Here is a 22,566-nt window from a genome sequence, read left to right as displayed (position 1 = left end):
CATAGCCATAATTTGTTTATTTGTGATAAGATTACACAAATGAATAAGTTTAAATAATTGTTTTCATATGAATTGTTGTTACTTCTGTAAATATTCATAATACAAGATTCTTAAGAAAACAATTCACATAACTAGCTGTAGTTATATTTATAAAAGGTGTACAATACATTATTCTCAAGGAAACATAATGCACAGAACTAACTGCAGTTATATTTATAAAAGGTGTAATTTATTTTTAAACTTGTTTTTTATATATATTTCTTTGTAATTTTATAGGAAAGGTGGAAGTAAAGCTGCAGTCAAAAAAAAAAAAAGAGCTTGATAGAAAACAGAGAAGACACCAAGCCAATCAGATAAGGAAGAACAAGAGGGAATCCATTATTGAGAAAAAAAGAAAAGTTTGCAGTGAATCTTATGCTCCTCATATTATAGTTAGTTTATCTCTTAAGCATTCCATAAATATTGTTCATTTGTATTTTTACAAGTTTTATTGGTAAAATAGTTTGTTAAGCTCTATCTACTGAGTGACAGCATTTTTTAAAGTTCATTTTGATAATCCAACAATAATTGACAGCAGCTAAATAATCGCTGAAACAATGTAATGATTGGACCTACTAGTTGATCTTAATTAGGGATTTATCCCTCCAAGCTATAGGATGTTTTCAAATAACTGATTTGAGGTGATGGCTGATTATGCCCCAGAATTAGTATTTTTACTTTTAAAAAATGAAATATGAGTGTGTAAGATCCTTTATTGATTATTTATGCAAATTGAATATTCTTGCAAAAGTAGATGTTACAATAAACTTGCCAATAAACTTGTAAAATAAACTAAAATTATATAATATTATCAAATACAAAGAAAACAGAAAAACTAAAATGCCCATTTGGTTTGATTTTTTGAGGGATAATTGGTATCAATTCAAAGATGTTGCATTAGTCAGATACCAATATGGTCCATTAAGAGAAAGTGAATACCAAAATTAAAAGATACAATGTAGAAACAGGATTTGAATTCCGGAAAGATTTCCAGTAGATAAAGTTTTTACAGTATGCTTGCAAGGTATTCAATCAGATCAAAGTTGAACATTTGTTTAAAGATACATATGAAACAAACTTAAAGGACTATTTGAACTTAATGAAGTAGCAGAGAACAAATATTTCGCTAAAAAAATTTTAATAAAACTTGTAAAACAAAGTCTATCATTTAGAACAAATTAAGTTAATGACATAAATGTTAAGATTTGTAAAACTTTTGTAAATGTGCATTACTTGCAATTCATAAAAAATATGCTCTTTTTTTTTAATGTTTAGGCGGTACTTTCTCTATCTCCAGTTTGTTCCTGTGAAGCAGTTGTTACTAAAGTAATTGCTTTTGATGACTCTATAACGACATTTGTGAATAATAACAAAACAACTATAGTGTAAGTTTTAGTAAAAAACCATCTTTGATTAAACAGTTAATATAATTATTCAAGAAATATTTTTTTTGGCTAACCTCATATATTTTATTTTTTATTAAATCAGTAATAAGTTAACTTTTAAAACAAACTAACTCTGACTTTTAAAAGTTTTATAAAGTTCTGGTTAGTGACATGAATATCAATCATACCTTTAACCATCTGTATATATTAACTAAAAATTTATTACAATAGCTTTCATAAATTCTATAATTCTAGCAAAAACAGAATATTTGTATTGGTACACTTCTTTATTAGATTGGTTTATTAAACACGAAATCAAAATGTATGCTTTTATCATATTCTGCATGATTTATTCCTGTTTTTAAATTTTTAAAAACCAAACTAATAATTGAAAGTTTTTTGATCATGTATTAAGTTATTGAATTTAAAAAGGCATTTGTATTTTATTAAAATAAATGGATAAATAAATAAAATATTGCAAAACAAATTTCTATTCCTATAGTTAAAAATACAAAAAATACTATTAGTTTCAAAAAATTTATGAGGAAGTGAAAAAAAATTTGAAAAATATAATTTATTTCAAAATTCTACATGGTGGAAAAAGTCTTTTTTTAAAGAAATTATAAAATCAAATATTTAGCAGTTTTATTAGAAAGGGAGTAAACTAAAATAAGTTAAACTAGTTTTATAAAGACATCCAAAGTTTTAAAAAAGTTCTGGAAGTCAGGTTTTGTGCAACAGTAAATTGTTCTAATTGTCTTAATTTTTGTTAAAGAAATTTTGACTTATTTTGATTGTCTAGATCTACTAAACATCGTCAACGCATCACGATTATAAATTTGGATAAAGCAGGATTAAAACTTGTGTTAGATGCTGCAAAGGTTGGTTATATTGTGTTTACATTTTTTCATTAGATTTTAAATTTCAACATTTCAAAAAAATAAAACATTTTTATTAGGGTAATTCAAAAAAATAAACTGTTGAAATTTCTTAGTGCTCTTTGCTTTTCATTTTTCTTTTGGTGTGTAGATAAAAATATTTTTTGCACTAAACAATATTTAGTACTGCTTCAATGCACATCAAAATTGTCAAATGTATAATATGTACTGTATATGCAGGTATTTCATCTGGTCAATGTAGCATATTAAGCAATAAGCCATATATCAGCAGTGTTTTAGAAACTTAGCATACTATAAAATACAATTCAAAAACAAACATTTTACAATGATACTGTAATGTCAGGATCACTCAAAGTTTAACAGTTTTAATGTGTTATTTCAGTTATCAGCCAGTCAGATGTTTGATTAATTGATTTTTTCTAATGAAGGTTGACTCACTGCAGTTTGGAAATTGTTTGCAGTGGCTTCCAACTGTCTGAAACAGGAATTGTTTCTGCTCTTCCTGTTTTATAGCTGAGGAATCAAATTGTTAATGACAGTACTGAAAGGGCCAGTGCAATGGCTCTTTCAGTACTGTCATATAAAACATTTGAGAGCCAGGACTTTTAACAACTTTTAATAGGCTTCCAGCTCAGACCACTTGCTGACTTCTTCTGACAGAAAGGAACAATCCAGTTTAGGAATGCTGATGAATGACACTGAATGAGCTCCAATAAAGGTTTCAAAAGGCTTGTCAATGATGTTTACATCACTGCACATCTGTGAGCGAGTTGAGTTGTGCTGAATAGACTGATCATTTCAATCACACTGTCTGCATACTATTGCATGCTTTGTTTCTGTCAGAACTTTCCCATTAGCCAATGAAATTCAATCTTGACCATAATTCTGAGCAGCTTATGATATAATAAATGCTGCTTTTCTTTTGCTATGGCTGATGCCATTGCAAGTGAGATGGCTTCAACAAACCATAGGTGTTTATGACTGCAGCAAATCACTGACACTACTGTCAGGTTCATCTTCTGTACTGCTCGAGGATACATCATCAGTGGATCTTTTACAGCTCTCGTTCATTTCTGCTCTCTTTTTCTCCCAGTCACTTTGTGCTTCTGATTCCTTATTTCTTACCACTTTCCTTTCCTCCTGACTTGCCAAGTCCTCATCTATGCCTCTTAATACATATTTTCTGCAAGATCAGTGTCCTATCAAAAACTGCTTATCTTCGTCAATATGTGTGAAATTGATTGCATCACTCTGGACTATGTCTAATAATTGGTCTATTTATGTTGCGTATTCTGACTCCATAGCATGTTGAGATGTTTTGCATCCCTTGTTACAGCAAATGTTTCTATAGTGATTGAGTAAATTGTCAAGCTTGCAAACAATATTTCTGCTTTCTGCTGTTGGTATTTGCAATTTGTTCCAGAACTTACAGACCTTCTGTATCAATACATTTGTTGCTTCTTTTTGTGAAACAGCAAGAAATTTGTGATGGTGAAAATAAACTTTCAGGACATCTTGGGCTGTTGGTAAGTTTCTCTAATAAAATTCTTTACAAGGTTCATCAATCAAATGTACATAAGTCTGGGATCGTGTTACTGTCATAATTGACTAGCCTTACCTGCTAAAGATAGAAAGTGATGAATACTAAATATAGTTTCACACTAAAGTAATTGAATATAGTCAAATCAATGGCATGTGAGATTTTTGCACTATAGTGCAATATCATTACAATTGGCTCAATTGTATTGAGTGTGCACAATGACACTAATCTACCTGATGTAAGCATAAGCCTGTAACCAGTATATGAGGTTTGTACTAATTCTCTACTAAAATTATAGTAATTGCACTTTAACAACAAGTATATGAAAATAAATTTAGTCCCTCCACACACCAAAAAATAGCTTAATTTGGTGAAAAATAGTTAAATTTCCAAAAATATGAATAACACTAATGTCTGCATTATTTATTTTCTAAAAATGAATACATATTCTATGTGATGTTGTGAATAAGTAAATAAGTAAATTACTGAACAACAGCCAATGGCTTACCTGCAGAAGGACAAGCAAGAGTGAAAATGCATAGATTCTTGATTACTTAAATATTCACTGCAATTATGTGAACTTTATGTTAATTGAGGCAGTCCTAATTATCTTTAAACCTCAAAAATAAACGTCACTTTTATTTGTTAACACAAAAAGAACAAAAAACATAATGAGCACCAGTATGATGGGAACTTTTATTTTTTAGCATGTATTATGAATGGCAATGGTTTTATTTTGTTGTTTCTAATTGTAGTTATTAAAATTTGTCATTCTTGTTTAGAAAAAAAATTAATATTAGTTTACCTATATTTTAAAGGTCGCAGATTCTTTTCTTTTTGTGGTCCCTGCAAGTGGATTAATTGATGAAAGTAGCAAAAATCTAATGACATGTTTAATAGCACAGGGTTTGCCTGCTAACTTGGTTTCTGTTCAGGTAAATTCTTGTGTTAAATATTGGCATTAGACCTAAATTCTAATTTTAAATATTAGTTCTTATGCCAAATAAATTTATATATATATATATATATATATATATATATATATATATATATATATATATATATATATATATATATGTATATATGTATATACATGTATATATTTGTTTTAATACTTTTTTTATCCACCTATTTATGCAAGAGTACTCAATAGCCTATTGACTAGTGCAATTATGATGAAGAATAACAATATTTTATAGCAACCTAAAGTGGTACAAGCATGTTTGTGTTCATGTGTCTTATTTTGCTCACTTCTTGTTTTCTGTCTTGTAAATTGGTGCCCCTATATGTGGCAATTAGTGTTTTTTTGTACATTTATAAGGTCCATTGTGGTTTGCTTGGGTAGTTAGGTCTACATTTTCTAGTTATGCTTCATTTTTTGATGGTTTCTGTTTTTTTCCTTTAATTTTCCACACTCCCTTGGATAGCTGGATGTTGTTTTTGTACCTCACTATGTTAAATGATTTGAGGTGATTTGCATAATACAACCTGAATGATGGCTCAACTATGCCTATGTACACTTTATCTATATAACTGGAAAGGTTGGAAGAACAGACTTGTATAGAGTGTTTTTGACTAGGCAAATTTGGTTAAGGTGGGACTGTTAAATGTTGATACAATTACAAGATTTTTTGTTTGGGTTTGTGATGAAAATTGTGCAAGTTTACTATAAACTTATTGTTTGACATAGAACTATAACTAACTTTTAAAGTGTTTCTATTGAAGATCTTGTTTAGCTTTGCTGAAAAATAGCTGTCTAAAAAATTGAGGAATAATTTACCAACAGTTTTAATTTTTAGTAAATCATTCCTCAATTTTTTATACAACTCTTTTGTTGAGTATTAAGTTTCTATTCACAATGGTATTCACAACACCAAGAATTGAATACTTTTTGGGGTTTGATAAACTCTTGAGATGGTTTTTGACAGTTTGAAACAGAAACTATTTTTGCTCTTCATGTTTTGTTAGAGCAAAGTTGAAGGTTGTAGCAAGGACAATAGCTTGCTCGGCACAATCATCTACCACTTTCTGTGTCTCACACTTTTCTTTGTGCTCTGATAACTTGGGACAGTTTTTTTAAAATTTCCACAAAGAACAAATTATCTGATTGTAGTGGATTAAAAAAGAAACAGGAAAAAGGTCAGATGCAAGAATCAAGAATCTTGATGTATGGATCCTGTACTGTTGTGCATCTGATTGATCTATTATCTAATTCTTGCTGTCCCAAAATATCCCATAAATGTGCCGCTAAAGGAAACTTCATTTCCATAGGTATGATTTATGAAAAGAGGCTAATTTCAGCCATTTCCACTCAAAAATCACAAATGACAACCAATTGTTTTCTGTGATGTGGTTGATAAGACCTTAGGTATGACCATTGGCCAAGCTTTGGATTAGGCTGAGGTCTTTTAATGAAGCATCACTGGAGTTTAAGCAGGTAGTTAAAATTTTTTCATAGATCAATGAGAAAAATAAACCAAACTCCAAACATCCAACACCATAAGAGGAAAATCTCCAATATATAAATGAGCTTTACCATCAGTTGAGCATAATGAAAAGCACTGGAACCTGGAAACATAAACCACAGGAGGGTGTTTCCCTAAGAAAGATCAAAGTTTGTTCTATCATTAATTTACTCTTGTTAGATGTCTTGCTTTTTCATTCAGAACTTTCCCATGCAAAATTCACTGCTTTTGTCTTAAATATCTTGAGTTGCACTGAGATGGCGATTGCATAATGCATTTTCTTTCTGATAAATTTGAAGCTAGTATTCTTTGAATCTGTAGATGCTGTTGTATCAAACAGTATTCCAACAATTTTATCTTAGTATCCATCTGTTAATTGTTGTGGCCTCTGTCTAGGCAACTAGGTCACCTGTCTATTAAGCAAGTTTTGGTATGGTGAGAAGTTTTTCTACATTTTTTTCTGAAACAACAGTGGCAACTTGATCTTCTTACTCTGGTTCACCAGAAATGCCTAGAAGAAGTTTTTCATCATGATAAATGATCAGTAGAAAAGCTTTTACACTTGCTGAGAGTTGAAAATGGTTCTTCATTCTGCCCCTGTACTCCTGCTCCTGCAAATGCCAATGACAAATAGTGGAAATTTTGATATGTCTTAAACACCATATGCCTCTGTTCTAGTGCAGACAGCGTAGAATGTATGCTACCTTTCAATTGCTCATATTTGTTGAATCCAATGCAGAACCAAGATTTGGTTGGCTGCATAAACAATATAAATTTAACAGTTAAACTACTAACAAAAAAATGATGAATTACTAATAAAAAGAATTTATTGGAGTATTCACTTAGAAAAAAACTATTTTCTCATATTTTTTTTACTACCAGAGCCAAATTAAATTTAAGGACAGAAAAAAATTATGAACAATATATTGTAATATTGAAGTAAGTAATTTCATTTGTAAACTCTTCTATGTACAGTTCTAAAAATCTTGCTATCTAGGGTTTGAAAGAGTTGCCCATCAAAAAACAAGCGGATGCAAAGAAAAAAATAATAAAAGGATTAGCAGTATGGTAAGTAAGTATTTTGTACTTTAAAAATTTGAAGTTGTAATTTAATGCTAGGATTAAATTAAAAGTAATTGTGTTTATGCTATAAAATTTTCGCCTGATGATAGAATTATGATTTTTGTTAGCTTTTTACCAAAAACTCTTTTTCACTTTTTGTATGTTTTTGTACGTTTTTTTTTTTGTATAATGAAAATAATTGTTATAAAAATAATCATTTCTATTATAGGTTTCCAGATGTAAAACTACATTCAATTGATAATAGCCAAGTAAGTAAAATTTATTCATGATAGTGGATTAATTTTTAAAATAAAATAGAATAAAAGTTCCTTCTAATTTTTAAAACTTCATTTCTGAATTGACTCTTAGGATGCTGAGGTAATTATAAGATTGTTAACAAATCAAAAACCAAAATCAATCCTCTATCGACAGTATAGGCCCTACCTTATGGCAGAACATCTGGAATTCAATGAAGAGAGTGTCAGTATATATTTTTTTATTAACTTAAGTAAAGATCTGTTGAAAAACAATATTTTTATGATTTAATAATTTTTTTTTGAAATTGTTGCATACAAATATACAATTAGATGCCAGTAACATATTTTTTAGATTAAAGAAAGCAATGTTGGTACTTTAAAAGTATCAGGTTTTCTTAGAGGAAAAGCTCTTTCTGTCAATAGCCTTATTCATTTACCTGATCTTGGTGATTTTCAAATGAATCAAGTAAGTTACCTGTAAACAAAAAAGATTATCAATTTAATTAGATAATAAAGAAAATTAGTTTTTGAGAAATGTTTTAAATTTGATAAAAAATGCACCATCGTTTGCTAAGCCAGTTTGATGCTGACAAGCCAGATTTTAGAATTTAACAATTTTAGCACACATATTTTAAAATAACTAAAGATAATTTAGTAAAACAGACTCAAATTTCATTTAGGTTGATGCTCCTTCTGATCCATATGTTGTTAAGAAATCCAGGACGCATTTAACAGTGATGCTTTTTATATTTACCGTTTTTCATTTTATTTTTAGTATTTTCTTCAATATTATTGTATTTAATATTATGTTTTACTATTTTATTTATCTTTTGCAAAGTAAATCTAAATTTTTTGATAAGATAAAATCTCTGCTCCTTTTTTTAAAATCACTATTATGATTTAAAACAATTTAAATGAAAAAATAGAATTTTTACCAAATAAATAACAAAAATAATTTATATTTTTCATTTTAAGAACTACTATCTAATTATTGCCAAAAATAGTTAAAAAAATAATGCAGACACAGGAACATACTTTTGTTTACAGCAATAGAAGCAGAGAAGTAAGAAAGCATGTTTAAAAGTACCTATTGTCAAAACCTATTACCTATTGTCAAAACCTATTGTTTAGTTATTATATATAGTACCTATTGTTTAGTTACTATATTGTTATTATTATTAATTATTATTTATTTTTACTATTTATTATTTTAATTTTACTTTTATAAATTGTTATTTTAATTTGTTTAATTATCTTATATTTATTATTTGTTTTATAGATTTTATTTTTAATTTGTTTAATTTGTTATTACATCATTTTAAAAAATTTTTTTAGGATGATTGTGCAATGGAAGAGGAAATAAAAGTGTTGGCAGTTTCTGATCCCTCAAAACAAACTCCTTTGGAAATGGAAGCAGAAGTTGATCCTATGGAGGGAGAGCAAACTTGGCCAACAGAAGAAGAAATTCAAGAGGCTCAGGGTATATTGAAAGTTATTAAGAATTTAGTCGCAAATTTGAAAACCAGGAAGTATTAAAACAAGTTTATTTTGACCTCCTAGAAAACCTTGTAAAAAAATTCTAATATAGTCTTATATAGTTGACTATATTAGACTATATTAGACTATATTAGAATTTTAATTATTTTAACCTTTCGATGGAAAACTATTCAAACAAACTCAAAAGGGGAAAACATTAAATGTTTTTGATTGTTTCATAACATTGTGTAGTTTTAACTAACTTTATTATAATAATAGTTTGCAAATATCTGTCTATTTCCTTTTAGAAGTTTGGTTTTAGTAAAGAAAAAAAAAAAGATTTAAATTTATATTGTTAACTTAATAGGAGTAGAATTACAATATTTTAATTGATTCTTTAAAACTGTCATTAGAAAAGGATTTGTGTAAAATATAAGTTATTGAAAGCAGTTAAATGATATAAGAAATTGTCAAGTAATTTATTACATCCTTTAAGAAGTTTTTCTACTTTGCAAAAATAAAAAATCTTTCAAGCAACTGCAATTTTTTTTAAATGTGCTAGACTGTAAAACTAAACAATACTGCAGAGCGACCAATCTGAACACATTATTTTAGAATATGCACATCAAAAAAATGTTTTAACCTTATATTAGAGAAGAAAAGTGTACCAAGTTTTAGAAGGTATATTTTTCTACCCTAACAAACAGGATAATTCCACAAAAACTATTAATTTATATGTATGTAACATGCACACACAAATGTGTGCATGTTATTTTAACTGTTCTTCTATATAATTATTTTATCAATTAATGTTTGTTAAATCATTTTCCTTAAAAACTTGCATAACAGTCTCATTAAAAATTCTTCTTTTGAGATAATTAGATCTAAAAGTTAAGAAACAGAAATGTTTCAAAAAGCAGTTAGCAAAGTAACAAAGTGGCAGATAATATTTATGGAGGTTGTCTCAAGAATTAGTATAATCTATTTAGTGTCAGAGAGCTGTGTCAGAAATAATTTGAAATCCTATAAAATTACAGGTGGCACCCAACATATTCCAGGATCCAAAAGTTCAAAATAACCTATAGACAGCAAGAACAGTCTTATACTTTGTGAAGTGAGAGCCAACCCAAAGTTAAGTTGTTGTGAATTTACCAAAAATATCAATGAAAACATATTTAAAACATGTTTCTTCAAATAGTTAGGTGTTTATATAGCTATTAGAAAACCCATGATGATGACTTGCACAGTTTAGGTGGTGTAACAAGAGAATTAATTGGTTTTTGGAAAAGTGGAAGCAACTCATTTTCAGTGATCAAAGTAATTTTGAAGTAATAAACAGCAAAAGCAAGGTTCTTGTTTAAAGATTTAAATCTGAAAAGTATAAAAATTGCTTTTTTGTACCAAAAGGGGAAGGTGGTGATGGGAGTCTTAGAATTTGGGACCATTTTATATTTAATGGAGTAGGTTCGTACAATATCTTTACAGGTCAAATAACCAACACACCTATATAGTAGCACTAGAGAACTGCATAGTTTCATCAGCAGACATGCTGATTAATCAAAACAAATGATGGCAACTTTAACAAGATATGGCTCTTGTCTAAACTGGTTGCACAGTCAAAGTTTGGATGAAAGAAAATAAAATATATTTAATGCCCTGACAAGCTTGATTGCCACATTTGAATCCATCTTTCAAAAAAGCAAGTGGGATATGTTTTAAAAATTAATTTTGATGTTTTATGTTGCTGCAGTTTTCATAATATATTTGATTAATATGTATGATAGCAATTTAATATACATTTGTTTGTTTTAGTTTAACTTCTGTATGCAAGATTTTTTATTAAAAATTTAGCTCAAGCCATTATGATACATGGAGCAGGCACTCGAAGAGCCTCATCCATGCATGAAGAGAACAAATACTATACCACAATGCATCCAGCTTTGGTTTGAATCCTTTATTAAATTCGTGTTTGTCCATCATTAATTTTGGGGTAGCTCCACATATTGGACAAGTGTGCATTTATTTTGTAATAAATGCAAGTATTTTTCTATCATTTATATCAGAAAGGCAAAATCAATGATTAAATGTTTTCTATTTGGAAGGTCAACCTTAATTGGTTCTAAATCTTCCATTTCTTTTTCTACTTCAACTTTAGTTTTTAGAAACACTTCCTTGCATTCTAAGATTAGAGGGTGACAAAATAGCACTCTCTTGCCTGTTAAGTTTAACCAAAGAATATTGTTTGTATCATTTTTCAACATATAAAAACACAAAGGAGTGGTAATTTTGGCTGAAAGGTTTGAGTTGTTTGCTCCACAATTAGAAAATTGCTGATGGTATTGGGAGTGTCCCAAAGAACCATCAAGCCCCTAACTGCTCAGAAGTATGAACTCTTCAAAGTCTTTGTTTTTTGGTTTCTAAATACTCAATATCTTTGAGTTGAAAAACATCTATGATTCTCTTTGCAGTAGTCTCATCAAACTTAGAAGTTTTGAATTTAACTCTGGATTCGCTAACTTCAATGAACAGATCTCTTTTTGCATTTGCAACAGTTTTATAACAGGGATATTATTTCTTGTCTTTGTTATGAGTTTTTTTGTATACTAAGCTTCCCATGGTGTCATTTGTTTGTCCTCCAGTATTGAATTTATGTTCATATGGCAAGAATCTTGTTGATTGTTTGCTAATGTGAAGTTCTTGTCATTGTATGCTTTCCTCCTTGCTATCAATAAGACTTTTTCCACTAAATCGATGCTTGAATTATTGTCTTTGTTTGCAATAATCTAGAGTTTGCTAAATTCACTCTAATCAACAAAATCTTTATTTGGTCTTCCACACTTAGATGCTGAAGTTGATGGTCTTTGGAATTCAAATGATGCCAATTATTTTGTATTTTTTTGCAGTTTTAATACACTATTCAACCATTCTCCATGATTTGACTCGAGTCTAGTCATCATACTATGACACTCCTTCCAATAATCTAAATAAACAGTATAAATACTCTTTTAGCTTCTATATAACTCTGATTCCTGTTTATCTCAGAAATTTTCTTTAATTTCACATAATTGCAAGCTTGAGTAATGTTTTTATTTGTACTCAAATAAGTGTCAAAACAGCTAACTATATCTTTATGAATCTCCATTTTATTTTGATTTATTAAAATCAATGTAAAAGCTGCAAACTTGTAATATTAATTGTTCAACTTGTACATATTTTTTGAATTTAATAGTAGTATAGCAGCTACAATTCAGGTATTTTTGGAAATCATTTAGTATATTATTCTAAATCAAAATTTTAACATTTAATAAATATTCTATTTATTGTTTCTATTTAGAAGCTTCTCACATGCTGAATGAAGATGAAGGTGACAATTTTAAAAAGAAAAAAAAGCCCAAAGGAACATCTGAGTATCAAGCAGCATGGATTCTTGATGAACAAGATGACTCTGTTGATGAGAATAGTGAAAATAGCGAAGAAGAAAATGAATTTGAAATGATGGCTGAAGATGATAGTGAAGAATGTGTAAGAATTTCTATTTACAAATAACCAAACTTAATTAATTTGCTTAATTAATTAAGCAAATTAATTAAGTTTGGTTATTATGCTTAATTAATTAAGTTTGGTTATTATGCTTAATTAATTTGCCGAATAAAGTACATTTGGTTTAAAGTTTGTATTCAAGTTTATCAATTTTCTGAAGTTGCTTTGATATGTAGAGTAAATGAGAGTTATTTACAAGCATAGCTCTGTTTTTATTTGTTTATACTCTTTCATTTCAGAATAAACCTGATAATGAGTTTGATACTGTAAGTTTTTTGTTACTTTTTTTAGGCCTTTGGTTTTGTTTCTTTGATTTTGTGATGTTTTTTATGGTGATTATAAAAGTTCTTATAGGTTTTGAGTAATTCTTTGAAATTTTTTTTGAAGTTATTTTTTAAAAACAACATAAAATTAAACCAAGGAAATTAAGAATTGGCATTTGGTTTTTCAGTTCTTAATGAATAACATATAATCTTCTTTATTAGTCATTTCAACTAAATTAACTTTAAAATGATTTAAATGTTTAGACATTTAATGCTAGATTCCAGGGGAAAAAAATTGCGATAGTTTGCATACCTAACATTTTGTTTTGAACCTTTAAGATATTATACATTGTACTTCAATTCAATTAAAACATAGTCTATAGAAGTAAACCCTGGTGTGGCTATCTATTGTTCTCTGCTATTGTTAACTTTTTTAACTTAATTAACTTAACATTCTTAATTTAAAAAATTAAAAGTCACGTGATCAATGTAGATGCAAGAAAGTTATTCAAAATGGCGAACTCTGAGAAGAAGAAACAATAAAAACTATAATTCAAAAATTAATCAGGACACAATAGAAGTACTTAAAAAATTTACAGCAGATACATTCATTGATCAAAAAATAATTTGTTCTTAGAATAGAGGGGGTTTAACGGCTGTAACAAAAGAATGTTAGATAAAATTTGTTTTGGAGAGAAACTAGCCAAAGCAACCTTAAAAAAATTGATATTGTTTAAATGGTAACCTTATTGATGGAAGACAGAGAAATTATAAGTTTGTATAGTAAAATTGTTGAAACACCTGAAAATGAAAACTATTTTTCTGATAGTGATCTGAAGAAGTCTTCACCATTTTTCATATAGACAAATATGAAAAATGGTGAAGACTTCTTCAGATCACTATCAGAAGCATATAGATCTTCACCATTTTTCATATAGACAAAGCAGGTTATTTATCTTAATGTTTCTTTAACAGAGTTTCAACAACAATTGTCCAAAATGGTACACTTTTTGTTTTATGAGCACCTTTTGTGTTACCAGTAAACAGGCACAACTGAGTGCTGGGTTCTCAATGTATTTGACTGATAACCAAACTGATGTATGGTAGGATTATCAATTCCTCCTAAACTAGGATGTCTTCTAAAATTTTCCTCTAACACATCTTGATTGAAACACTCACTAAGAACATAAGGCCAGTATTTCATAAGTATTTTGTTACCTCAATAAGACAATATGAAGTAATTCTAAGGCCTTCATATATTTGGATAGACAAAAATATTCTCTCTCATTCATCATTTTAGAAGTCACCAACACATTTAGAAACATTTTCTTCCAAAATTTTTAATAATTTAGGAAATTTTGTTTTACCCATGTAAATTGCTAATTGTTAACATTTTTATATGGTTCCAAAAACGGCTTATGCTTTGTTTTTGAATGGTTTTATACATTCATACAACAAAAAAAAACTTATCAGCAAACTTGCACAATTCTGCAGTTTTATACATATAAGCAGGGTAAGGAGAAAAACAAATTCATTATGTCTTTCAAATGATATTAATAATTCAGTAAAAGTATTTTAATAAATTTTTTTTGAAATTGTTGCATACAAATATACAATTAGTTCATGTATGCATTTATAAAAAAAAAAAAATTAAACAAAAATATGTTAACACAAACATTTACACAAACATTTACACAAACATTTAAAAAATAGGGAAAATTTTACCTGAATGATAAAGGCAATTTCTCAAAATTTTTATTAGGTGAGGAGCATCAGCAAAAAATCAAATTTATCCATAATAAAACTTTTGGCTGGTAGATGCCCCATCTAAAACTGCTGCAATCACATAAAGATTATATATTATCTCCAGAATTGAAACAGTTTTCCAAAAGGTCATCAAAAGCTGATTTGATGTTACGTTTTTCATAGCAAAATATGCTAGACTAAATGTTAAATCAGATGCTATGTCTCTTAGATAATGTTAGATGGCACAGCTATCAATTTTGATACAATTTCATTTTTAATTTTTTCTATTGTTTTTGTTAATTCCTTACATTGGAGTCTTTTTTCTTTTAAGGCTTGCATAGTTTTGTTTAGATGAGTGTTTTTTAAATTTTTGCAGGAACAGTTTCTGTTTTGTTTTTTGTGCTAACTGTATGTAAAACTTTTTTTCAAAGTTAAAACATTTGTTACAAATATTATTTTCTGATGATAAAGAACAAAGGATGTCACAACTTTTTGGTCTTAAATAATGCTTGTGGACTCAGAGTCCTGCTTACAAGACAATTAACTTCTATTGAAACCTTGTCATATATAAGTTCACTTGAGGTAATGTTTGTTAATCCAAGGCATAATTTAAAATTCTCTATTTCATTTATTAAGTCAGAAAAAAGACATTATTCATACTTTCTAAGTATTGTTTAATGAAAATTAATTGTTTTATGAAATTAAAAATGGTCACATTGAAGGACCCAACCAAAGATAAAGCAACTGTAGACTAAAGATTCATCAACAATGATTTCATAAGTAGGAACCAAGAAAGGATTTGTAAATTTTTTGAATGATGTTGTTTCCCCATGAGTTACCGTCCAATTATCTGTTACTTTGAATTTATTTGCTCTATTTTTAAATTCCAAGAAACTTCTGTAACATTTTGAGTTTAAAATTTTATCACTTGCTCTGTCTTGTACAATATTATGATGCTTACGTTCTGGCTGTTGTGATTTTTCATGAGATTTTTTATGTAAGTTTTTAGTTGGTATTACATCTTTTGTTCTCTAAAATATAAAATGTCAAAGGTTTTACTAATTGTGGATTTTTCTCTGTATGGTAGGTAATGTAAATATTTGTATTAATTTTTAAATTAGTATTAATTTTTAAATTTGCATTAATTTTTAAATTTGCATTAATTTTTAAATTTGCATTAATTTTTAAATTTGCATTGTTTTTGACTATTTTCTTTTTATTTAAATACTTGTTAATTCAATATCATCTGTAGAAAAATGTCTTTCACAAATTTTTCCTGCAGCTACTTGATCTTTCAAATCTTTATCTGCAGCACAATATTTAAACAGAACACTAACTATTTCTTTCCTCCAATTTGAGTGGAATTCATCATTTCTCATTGTTTCTTGCTCTTATATTTATAAAGAGGTTAGCAATTTGAAATATGCTAACTCCTTTATACTTCTAAGAGTAAGAAACACCACATCCAGGGAAAGCACAGTTCTCTCCAGGCATAATGATAGAGTAAAAGTTTTTAAAAAACTCTCTTTTGATACCATAAACAAATAAAAATAAACACAACAAGGTCTAAGTTTTAAGATTTTATTCTAAAATGTAAAAAATTATGTTTGTTTTGCATCTACATTGATCACGTGATGCAAATTTACGGAATTTTAAATTCAAACAAAGACATTGCCAGACCAGGGTTTACTTCTATAGACTATGATTAAAATCATTCAACTTTATTTATAACAAGTTTGAAATAACAACTTTATGTATGAAAATAAACTTGTCTTACCAAATTTTGGTGTTTAAAACATGAAGAATTCTGTTTGTTCAGAAAACTCAATTTATCTTAAAAGACTATAGAAGTTGGTCATTATTCATTATTATCTGTTAAAAACGAAAAAACCAAATGCTGATGCTTCAAGAATACATTTGTAAAACTTCTGAGTGATGTTTCCACATATTGTAAGATAAGTAAGAGCATAATAACCAAGATCATGCATTGATATGGCAAAACCTGCTCCAGGTCAGATCAAGTAGGGTTAGATTTCAGGCCGTTGCTACTTGAAGCGCAATGCGCTCTATGCAGCCATATGCTACTCTACTACTTATGGCTATGTAGAGCGCATTACGCTCTACGAAGACACTTCGTAGATTTTATTACCCTGAATCAGGTAAGATCCAAAATTTGAAAAAAGTTCATTTTTTTAATCATAGTTGTAATCATTATCATGGCCAAGACTCAAATCTATAATGGCCTAAAAGATTGTACTTATACAGTATTCAACTTGTGACCTGAGTCCCTAAACAAGCAGACTGAAGCCATATGTCAACAATTTATTAGAACATTTCTGAACCAGCAGTACAATCTAAAGAAATGACCAAGACCCTAAAATATGTTGCTAGATATGGTTTAGATTTTTCTATAATTCAATTTCTTCTAAGTTGTTATAATTTGGAGTGTTTAATTTTCAGAGTTTAGTCTGCATACTAAATTGCGCATTTTGGCAGGGTTGTAAATTTGTGGTGGTTGCTAGATTAAACCCATAAAGCAACTTGGTATGGTTAATACAAACTCACTTAATTAGATTGAATCAGTATGATAAAATCTCTTGACCACTGAAATAGATAGAAACCAAAAAATGTAACTAAAATGGTGCAATAATTTTTTGTTTATTGTAAATTAAATAATAAAAGTTGTAGAAAAACAACTATTAAAGTTTACTGAGTTTTTTTAACTATTAGTAAAATGAATTTTGTTTTTCAAAAAGTATTTTTCAGTTTAAAAAAATTTTTCTATTTCTGGTATAGATAAGTATGGCAGCCACTACAGTTGCACATGATGATAAATATGATGATCATTTTGATATAGATGAAGATATGAAAGCGTAGGTTACTTCTATTGAGTATATTTTTAGTGCCATAAAATATAAGTAATCTTCAGTTCTTTATCCACAAACTGATTATCATATCCTCTTCTTAAAGGTTAGAGAAATACAGATTGGAACATGAAAATCAGTTGTTTCCTGATGAAATTGATACACCTATGGATATCCCTGCAAGAGAAAGATTTTTAAAGTTGGTCTATCAGCATTATCTTTCACTTATTACAAAATTAGTTACAGCTAAATATTTATGTTGTATTAGTATTTATTATTTTACCCATTACACCATAATTGTTTATGAATAGTAGCAAATTAAAATACTTGCTTATTTATATTGAGGTTATATCTACAAAAAATTATATTTATTTGTAAATTTAGTTATTTTCGTTTATTTTTATTTTTAAAAATTACTGTTTTAATATAATAGGTATCGTGGTTTAAAAAGTTTTCGGACATCTCCATGGGATCCTAAAGAGAATTTACCACTAGATTATGCAAGGTTTTTTTTTTGTTTTTTTCTTTTAAACTCTCAAGAAAGCGACAAATTAAAATTTTATAAAGAGCCTTTTTTTAACCTAATTTTACTTGATAAAATAGTTTTTAAGGCATTACTTAAAAATTAGTAATATTTACTACAGAATTTTCAATATGACCTATTATTCAAAGATGATTTTTAATCAATTTTGATTATTATTTTATTTTGAATTCTTTAGAATATTTCAATTTCAAAATTTCAATCGCAGTAAAAAGAAAGTTTTGAAAGGAGGTGATGAAGAAGACAATTTTTTAATTGATGTATGTAATTTCTAACTAATTAATAGCTGTGTAATAGTTTAGCAGATGTTAAACCAAAAATATTTTATGTAATTGCACCAAAAAATTTTTTTAAGAAAGAATTTTTAATCAGAGGTTAATACATAATCTTAGAGATAAAATGCTATATTTTGAAATTCAAAACAAAAACAGAAGCAATCTTTTTCTTGAACTAAGAATGTTCTTTTTTTAGTCCTTTAATAATTCTTTTCAATATAGTGTTAATTTTTATTTTTATTTTTTTAAATTAGTTGAATCTTTAGCTGCTTCAGTAAATAGATGATATGTTAGAGGAGATTCAGCGATATTACTCCGCTCTATAAGTTTTGACAGGTTGCTTCCATGATAAAGTTAGGAGTCCTTTGAATTTTAAATTACCTATCCCCAAATTGAAGTGGATCATTTCTGGCACCTCTTAATTTAACTATTTTATTAATGACCTCTCTTTGCTCTCTTTGCTATCTGACTGTAGAGCTTTGAAAAACAGGTTTAGGGTGGAATGTACCATGTTGATCTTTTATAGGTGGGTAAAATAATATCAATGACACCTGAGCTTGATTTTTTTGTAATTGCATCTGATTAAGTAAGTTGATTGGTCTCTCTACCCAACTAATAGTGTGCATGTCCCCAACTAGTTTAATACCAAACCAGTTGAAGACATGCACACTAACTATGTACTCAACAGTCAATCTCAACTTATTTCAATTTTCACCTGTTATTCCATGCTTAAACACCCTTTTTCTACAAAATCTTAAGGTAGTAGTCAGTTTTTAGTATTTGCCATCTATTGTGACAAACAGGACCAGTTTTTAGTGATGCTAATATCTTGGGCTGAACTCCAGTTTTGATAGATGTTACTATGTGGTATGCATAGCTCTGATCAGTGCTTAGATCTTTAATAATACCAATAATGAGTTAGATGAGTGGAGGAGAGGCTTCACAAATCTTTATAAATTTTGGATTAATTTCAAGGTTTGTTGCATTATTCAACATCTTACCAAGCTCTTCTAACCTAAATGATCTTCAATGAACTCTGCAGGTTTTTTTAAATCTGTTTTTTCAGGAGCAAAATGGAAAAGATAAATCCCATTAAGTTTGTTGCACACAATATGTTCTTCTTTTACTAAACCTGGGAACTTCCTGTCTTCAACATTAAAAAACTTAAGTTTTATCTTTTCTACTGTCAAAAAAAACTCAAACCATTTTGTTAAGTTCATTTTTAGGTTTTGAAATCAATTCTTGTCTGATTTTTTTGGTTCCCAAATTTTCCCTTTGTTATCTGACAAACCTTAACTCCAGGCTAAGAATTTTCTTTTCTTTTTTGCAGATTTAATGGTGTGAGCTTCTCTGTCCCTATTTTCACATATTTTCTCAGAATTAAGCAGTATTATACCACTGCATGTAAACAAATCAAACAGTTTATCAAGCTTTACCATAAATCTTTTTTTCACTAATTGTTATATTACCATTCCTAACTTTTACAGTCAATGACCACTCGTCTTTGATTTTATAGTAAATTCTCCTTTCAAAGTTAATATTGGAATCACAAATTCAGCATTAGCTTTTTTCCACTGTAACATAATTCCTGGAAAATATATGATTAATAGTTTCTGTGATCTTTCTCACTAGTCTCCCTTGAACATAAGATGTTTCATAAAATCATAAAATCTTTTTCAATCAAATTACTGAGTTGACAAGCTGAGTTGCTTCTTACTTTTTAGGGTATTTGACATCCTGATTATGTAATTAATTTTATTTATTTGATAATTATATAAATAATATTATGCAACAATTTTATTACACCCTTAATGTACAGTTCATGTTAAATAATTGCTTTTTATGCCTAAATTTGAATTTAATTTGCAAGTATAAACTATTTTACTTAATAGGAATGTTAAAGTTTAAGTAGCAGTATTTTGCTACATGTTGTCTGTTACACTAATATCTTTAGTTTAAGATTTCTTATTAGCATTTTAATTTTAGTATGCTTTTATAATTAGGTTTTATGTTTCAAGCACAACTCCAAAAAAAATTTTAATGGTTTAATGATTATTTGAACTTGAATAAGAATTTAAATTGGAAATAATTTAAATTGTTATTCAAGTTTAAATAAATAATCTCCATGTTTTATATAATAATTCATGCAAAAAAAAAAAAAAAAAGAAAAAGAAAAAAAAATATCCATTTTACAATTTCTAAAAAATTTTAAATTTCAAATAAAATTGATACGTTTTAGTTATTAATTTTTTTCTATATTTAGGCTGGATTGTATGTAACTTTACATATCAAAAATGTTCCAAAAATATATTTAGGTAATTTTCATTTATCTGTATAGTTTGATGAAAAACAAATAACTTATAAAGGTCTTACAAAAAGAAAATTATTTTAAAATGATCAAATATTTGTCATGTTGCTAATATTTTTGTTTGTTGTATTTAGAATCTATGACTAAAAGCCATCCTTTGGTTGTGTTTGGATTACTTCCTCATGAACAGAAGGTTTTTAAAAACTTAACCAACATAATTTATTTAGTCTAGATAAGTTACACATGCTGATTAAACTAGATTTGGGTTTAAAAAATTAACTCAAGCTGCAATTATAATTTTCTTCTAGCTCTAACTAATATGTAGAAAGTCAAAAAAATTATAACTGCTTTTTTGATTTTATGTACAAAACACATTGTTAAAAGGTTTTAACAAAACTTGCTTGTTTTTTATAAAAATATTTCTAAATTATTTGTAAATATGGATAATTGCCAAAAGCAAAATTTTTTTTAAAATTTAGAATGAATCAAAGATGAGCCAAAACTTATAATTTTTCTTATCAATATATTTAAAATTCAAAAACTTCATTTTTGTCTCTGTTGAATTATTCTATAGCAACCTAAAAATGATTTCATAAAACCCTAAGTTGCACATACAGAATTAATTTTATTGGTTTTTGAAAACCATTTTTACATTAATGGCTACTAGTTTATGTAGTTCGCTTAAACGTCTGCAGCACTCTAATCATTTATGTATAAAAACGGCCAATAATAAGATGAAATAGTAGCAAATATTTTCAATTTAACGTTTTGAATTCAAATTTAACTTGTTAGTTTTTTATGCAACTAGCTAAGTTTACCTTTTTTTATTAGATGACAGTCATGAATTATGTCATAAGGAGGACCCATAACTTTGATGCGCCAGTTAAAGCTAAAGTGATTTTTTTTTTTTTTTCCCCTCTTTTTCTGGTGTAGTAAAGAAGTATTTTTTATTAATAAGATATTTTTAGGAGAAGCTCGTTTTTCATGTTGGATATCGACGTTTCAGTGCTTCTCCGTTATTTTCCCAGCACACAAATGGAGATAAATTCAAGGTAAACTTTAAACTTGGTTTTGCTGTAGAAAGAACTTTTATTAGGGAACTGTTCTCGTTAGAAGTGTTTTCTTTGCAATTTATTTTTTAGATGGAAAGGTTTCTTCCACAAAATGGTGTTGTAGTCTCAACAGTCTATGCTCCTATAACATATCCACCGTCTCCTGTTCTTGTTTTCAATGAAAGTGGTGAACTAGTTGCAACTGGAAACGTTCTAAGTTCAAACCCAGACCGAGTAATTGTTAAAAAGATTGTTCTTAGTGGACATCCATTTAAAATTCATAAAAAATCTAGCGTGGTGCGGTATATGTTCTTTAACAGAGGTAAGCTTGTTACTAGTTTAAAATATCATTTACAAGTGAAATCTCGCGCGTTGCAGACTGTTGTAACTTTCTTTCATTTTTTATTTTAGATGACATTTTGTGGTTCAAGCCTGTTGAAGTGTTCACAAAATACGGACGCAGAGGACATATTAAGGAACCTCTTGGTATGTTAACATGTTGCTACGTGAAAAGTTTTTTTTTTTTTTATTAATGGTGGTATACAACTTTTATTTGATATGAAGCAGTTAAAGTGTTTTATTGTTAAAACCTCTTTTGCAAAATGAAACATTTTTCAATTGTAAATGATTTTAAAACTTACTTTTATAGGCACTCACGGTCATATGAAATGCGTGTTCGATGGCCAATTAAAAGCTCAAGATACAGTTTGTATGAACTTATATAAGCGGGTTTTTCCAAAATGGACTTATAACCCGTATTTGATCACTCCGATAATTAATAATAACATTTATGAGCGTGAAGAGCTTATGTCTCATGAATAATACTTTGAAGAAAAGATAACTCATGAAAACTA

The 22,566-nt window shown here is 28.2% G+C and overlaps 2 protein-coding genes and 1 pseudogene across 2 annotated transcripts in view; 1 reads left to right on the top strand and 2 right to left on the bottom strand.

Moving 5' to 3' along the window:
• The window catches only part of LOC145194661 (E3 SUMO-protein ligase ZBED1-like), a 244,672-nt gene that overhangs the window by 16,951 nt on the left and 205,155 nt on the right, over nucleotides 1-22,566 (bottom strand). The window lies entirely within an intron of this gene.
• LOC145202619 (pre-rRNA-processing protein TSR1 homolog) overlaps nucleotides 1-22,566 on the top strand; it is a 25,391-nt gene extending 2,825 nt beyond the window's left edge. Inside the window, exons 2-24 of the mRNA XM_090077113.1 lie at nucleotides 277-431; nucleotides 1,315-1,424; nucleotides 2,227-2,305; nucleotides 4,682-4,798; nucleotides 7,326-7,396; nucleotides 7,620-7,659; nucleotides 7,760-7,870; nucleotides 8,000-8,113; nucleotides 8,328-8,381; nucleotides 8,983-9,127; nucleotides 12,458-12,645; nucleotides 12,903-12,929; nucleotides 17,469-17,545; nucleotides 17,643-17,735; nucleotides 17,970-18,041; nucleotides 18,256-18,337; nucleotides 20,616-20,667; nucleotides 20,795-20,853; nucleotides 21,492-21,554; nucleotides 21,629-21,712; nucleotides 21,803-22,034; nucleotides 22,124-22,198; nucleotides 22,362-22,566. Coding sequence (XP_089933239.1) covers nucleotides 277-431; nucleotides 1,315-1,424; nucleotides 2,227-2,305; nucleotides 4,682-4,798; nucleotides 7,326-7,396; nucleotides 7,620-7,659; nucleotides 7,760-7,870; nucleotides 8,000-8,113; nucleotides 8,328-8,381; nucleotides 8,983-9,127; nucleotides 12,458-12,645; nucleotides 12,903-12,929; nucleotides 17,469-17,545; nucleotides 17,643-17,735; nucleotides 17,970-18,041; nucleotides 18,256-18,337; nucleotides 20,616-20,667; nucleotides 20,795-20,853; nucleotides 21,492-21,554; nucleotides 21,629-21,712; nucleotides 21,803-22,034; nucleotides 22,124-22,198; nucleotides 22,362-22,534 — 2,273 coding nt within the window. The 3' untranslated portion in view covers nucleotides 22,535-22,566. The remainder of the gene's footprint in view (nucleotides 1-276; nucleotides 432-1,314; nucleotides 1,425-2,226; nucleotides 2,306-4,681; nucleotides 4,799-7,325; nucleotides 7,397-7,619; nucleotides 7,660-7,759; nucleotides 7,871-7,999; nucleotides 8,114-8,327; nucleotides 8,382-8,982; nucleotides 9,128-12,457; nucleotides 12,646-12,902; nucleotides 12,930-17,468; nucleotides 17,546-17,642; nucleotides 17,736-17,969; nucleotides 18,042-18,255; nucleotides 18,338-20,615; nucleotides 20,668-20,794; nucleotides 20,854-21,491; nucleotides 21,555-21,628; nucleotides 21,713-21,802; nucleotides 22,035-22,123; nucleotides 22,199-22,361) is intronic.
• On the bottom strand, nucleotides 14,898-16,051 carry LOC149892260 (uncharacterized; annotated as a pseudogene).

This window comes from Hydra viridissima, unplaced genomic scaffold, assembly GCF_058129835.1.
Source record: "Hydra viridissima isolate aposymbiotic clone 2 unplaced genomic scaffold, HvirCarnegie_v1 scaffold_2, whole genome shotgun sequence".
Taxonomy (NCBI): domain Eukaryota; kingdom Metazoa; phylum Cnidaria; class Hydrozoa; order Anthoathecata; family Hydridae; genus Hydra; species Hydra viridissima.
The sequence above is the reverse complement of the archived record's forward strand: the minus strand, read 5'-3'. Positions and strand labels throughout refer to the sequence as shown.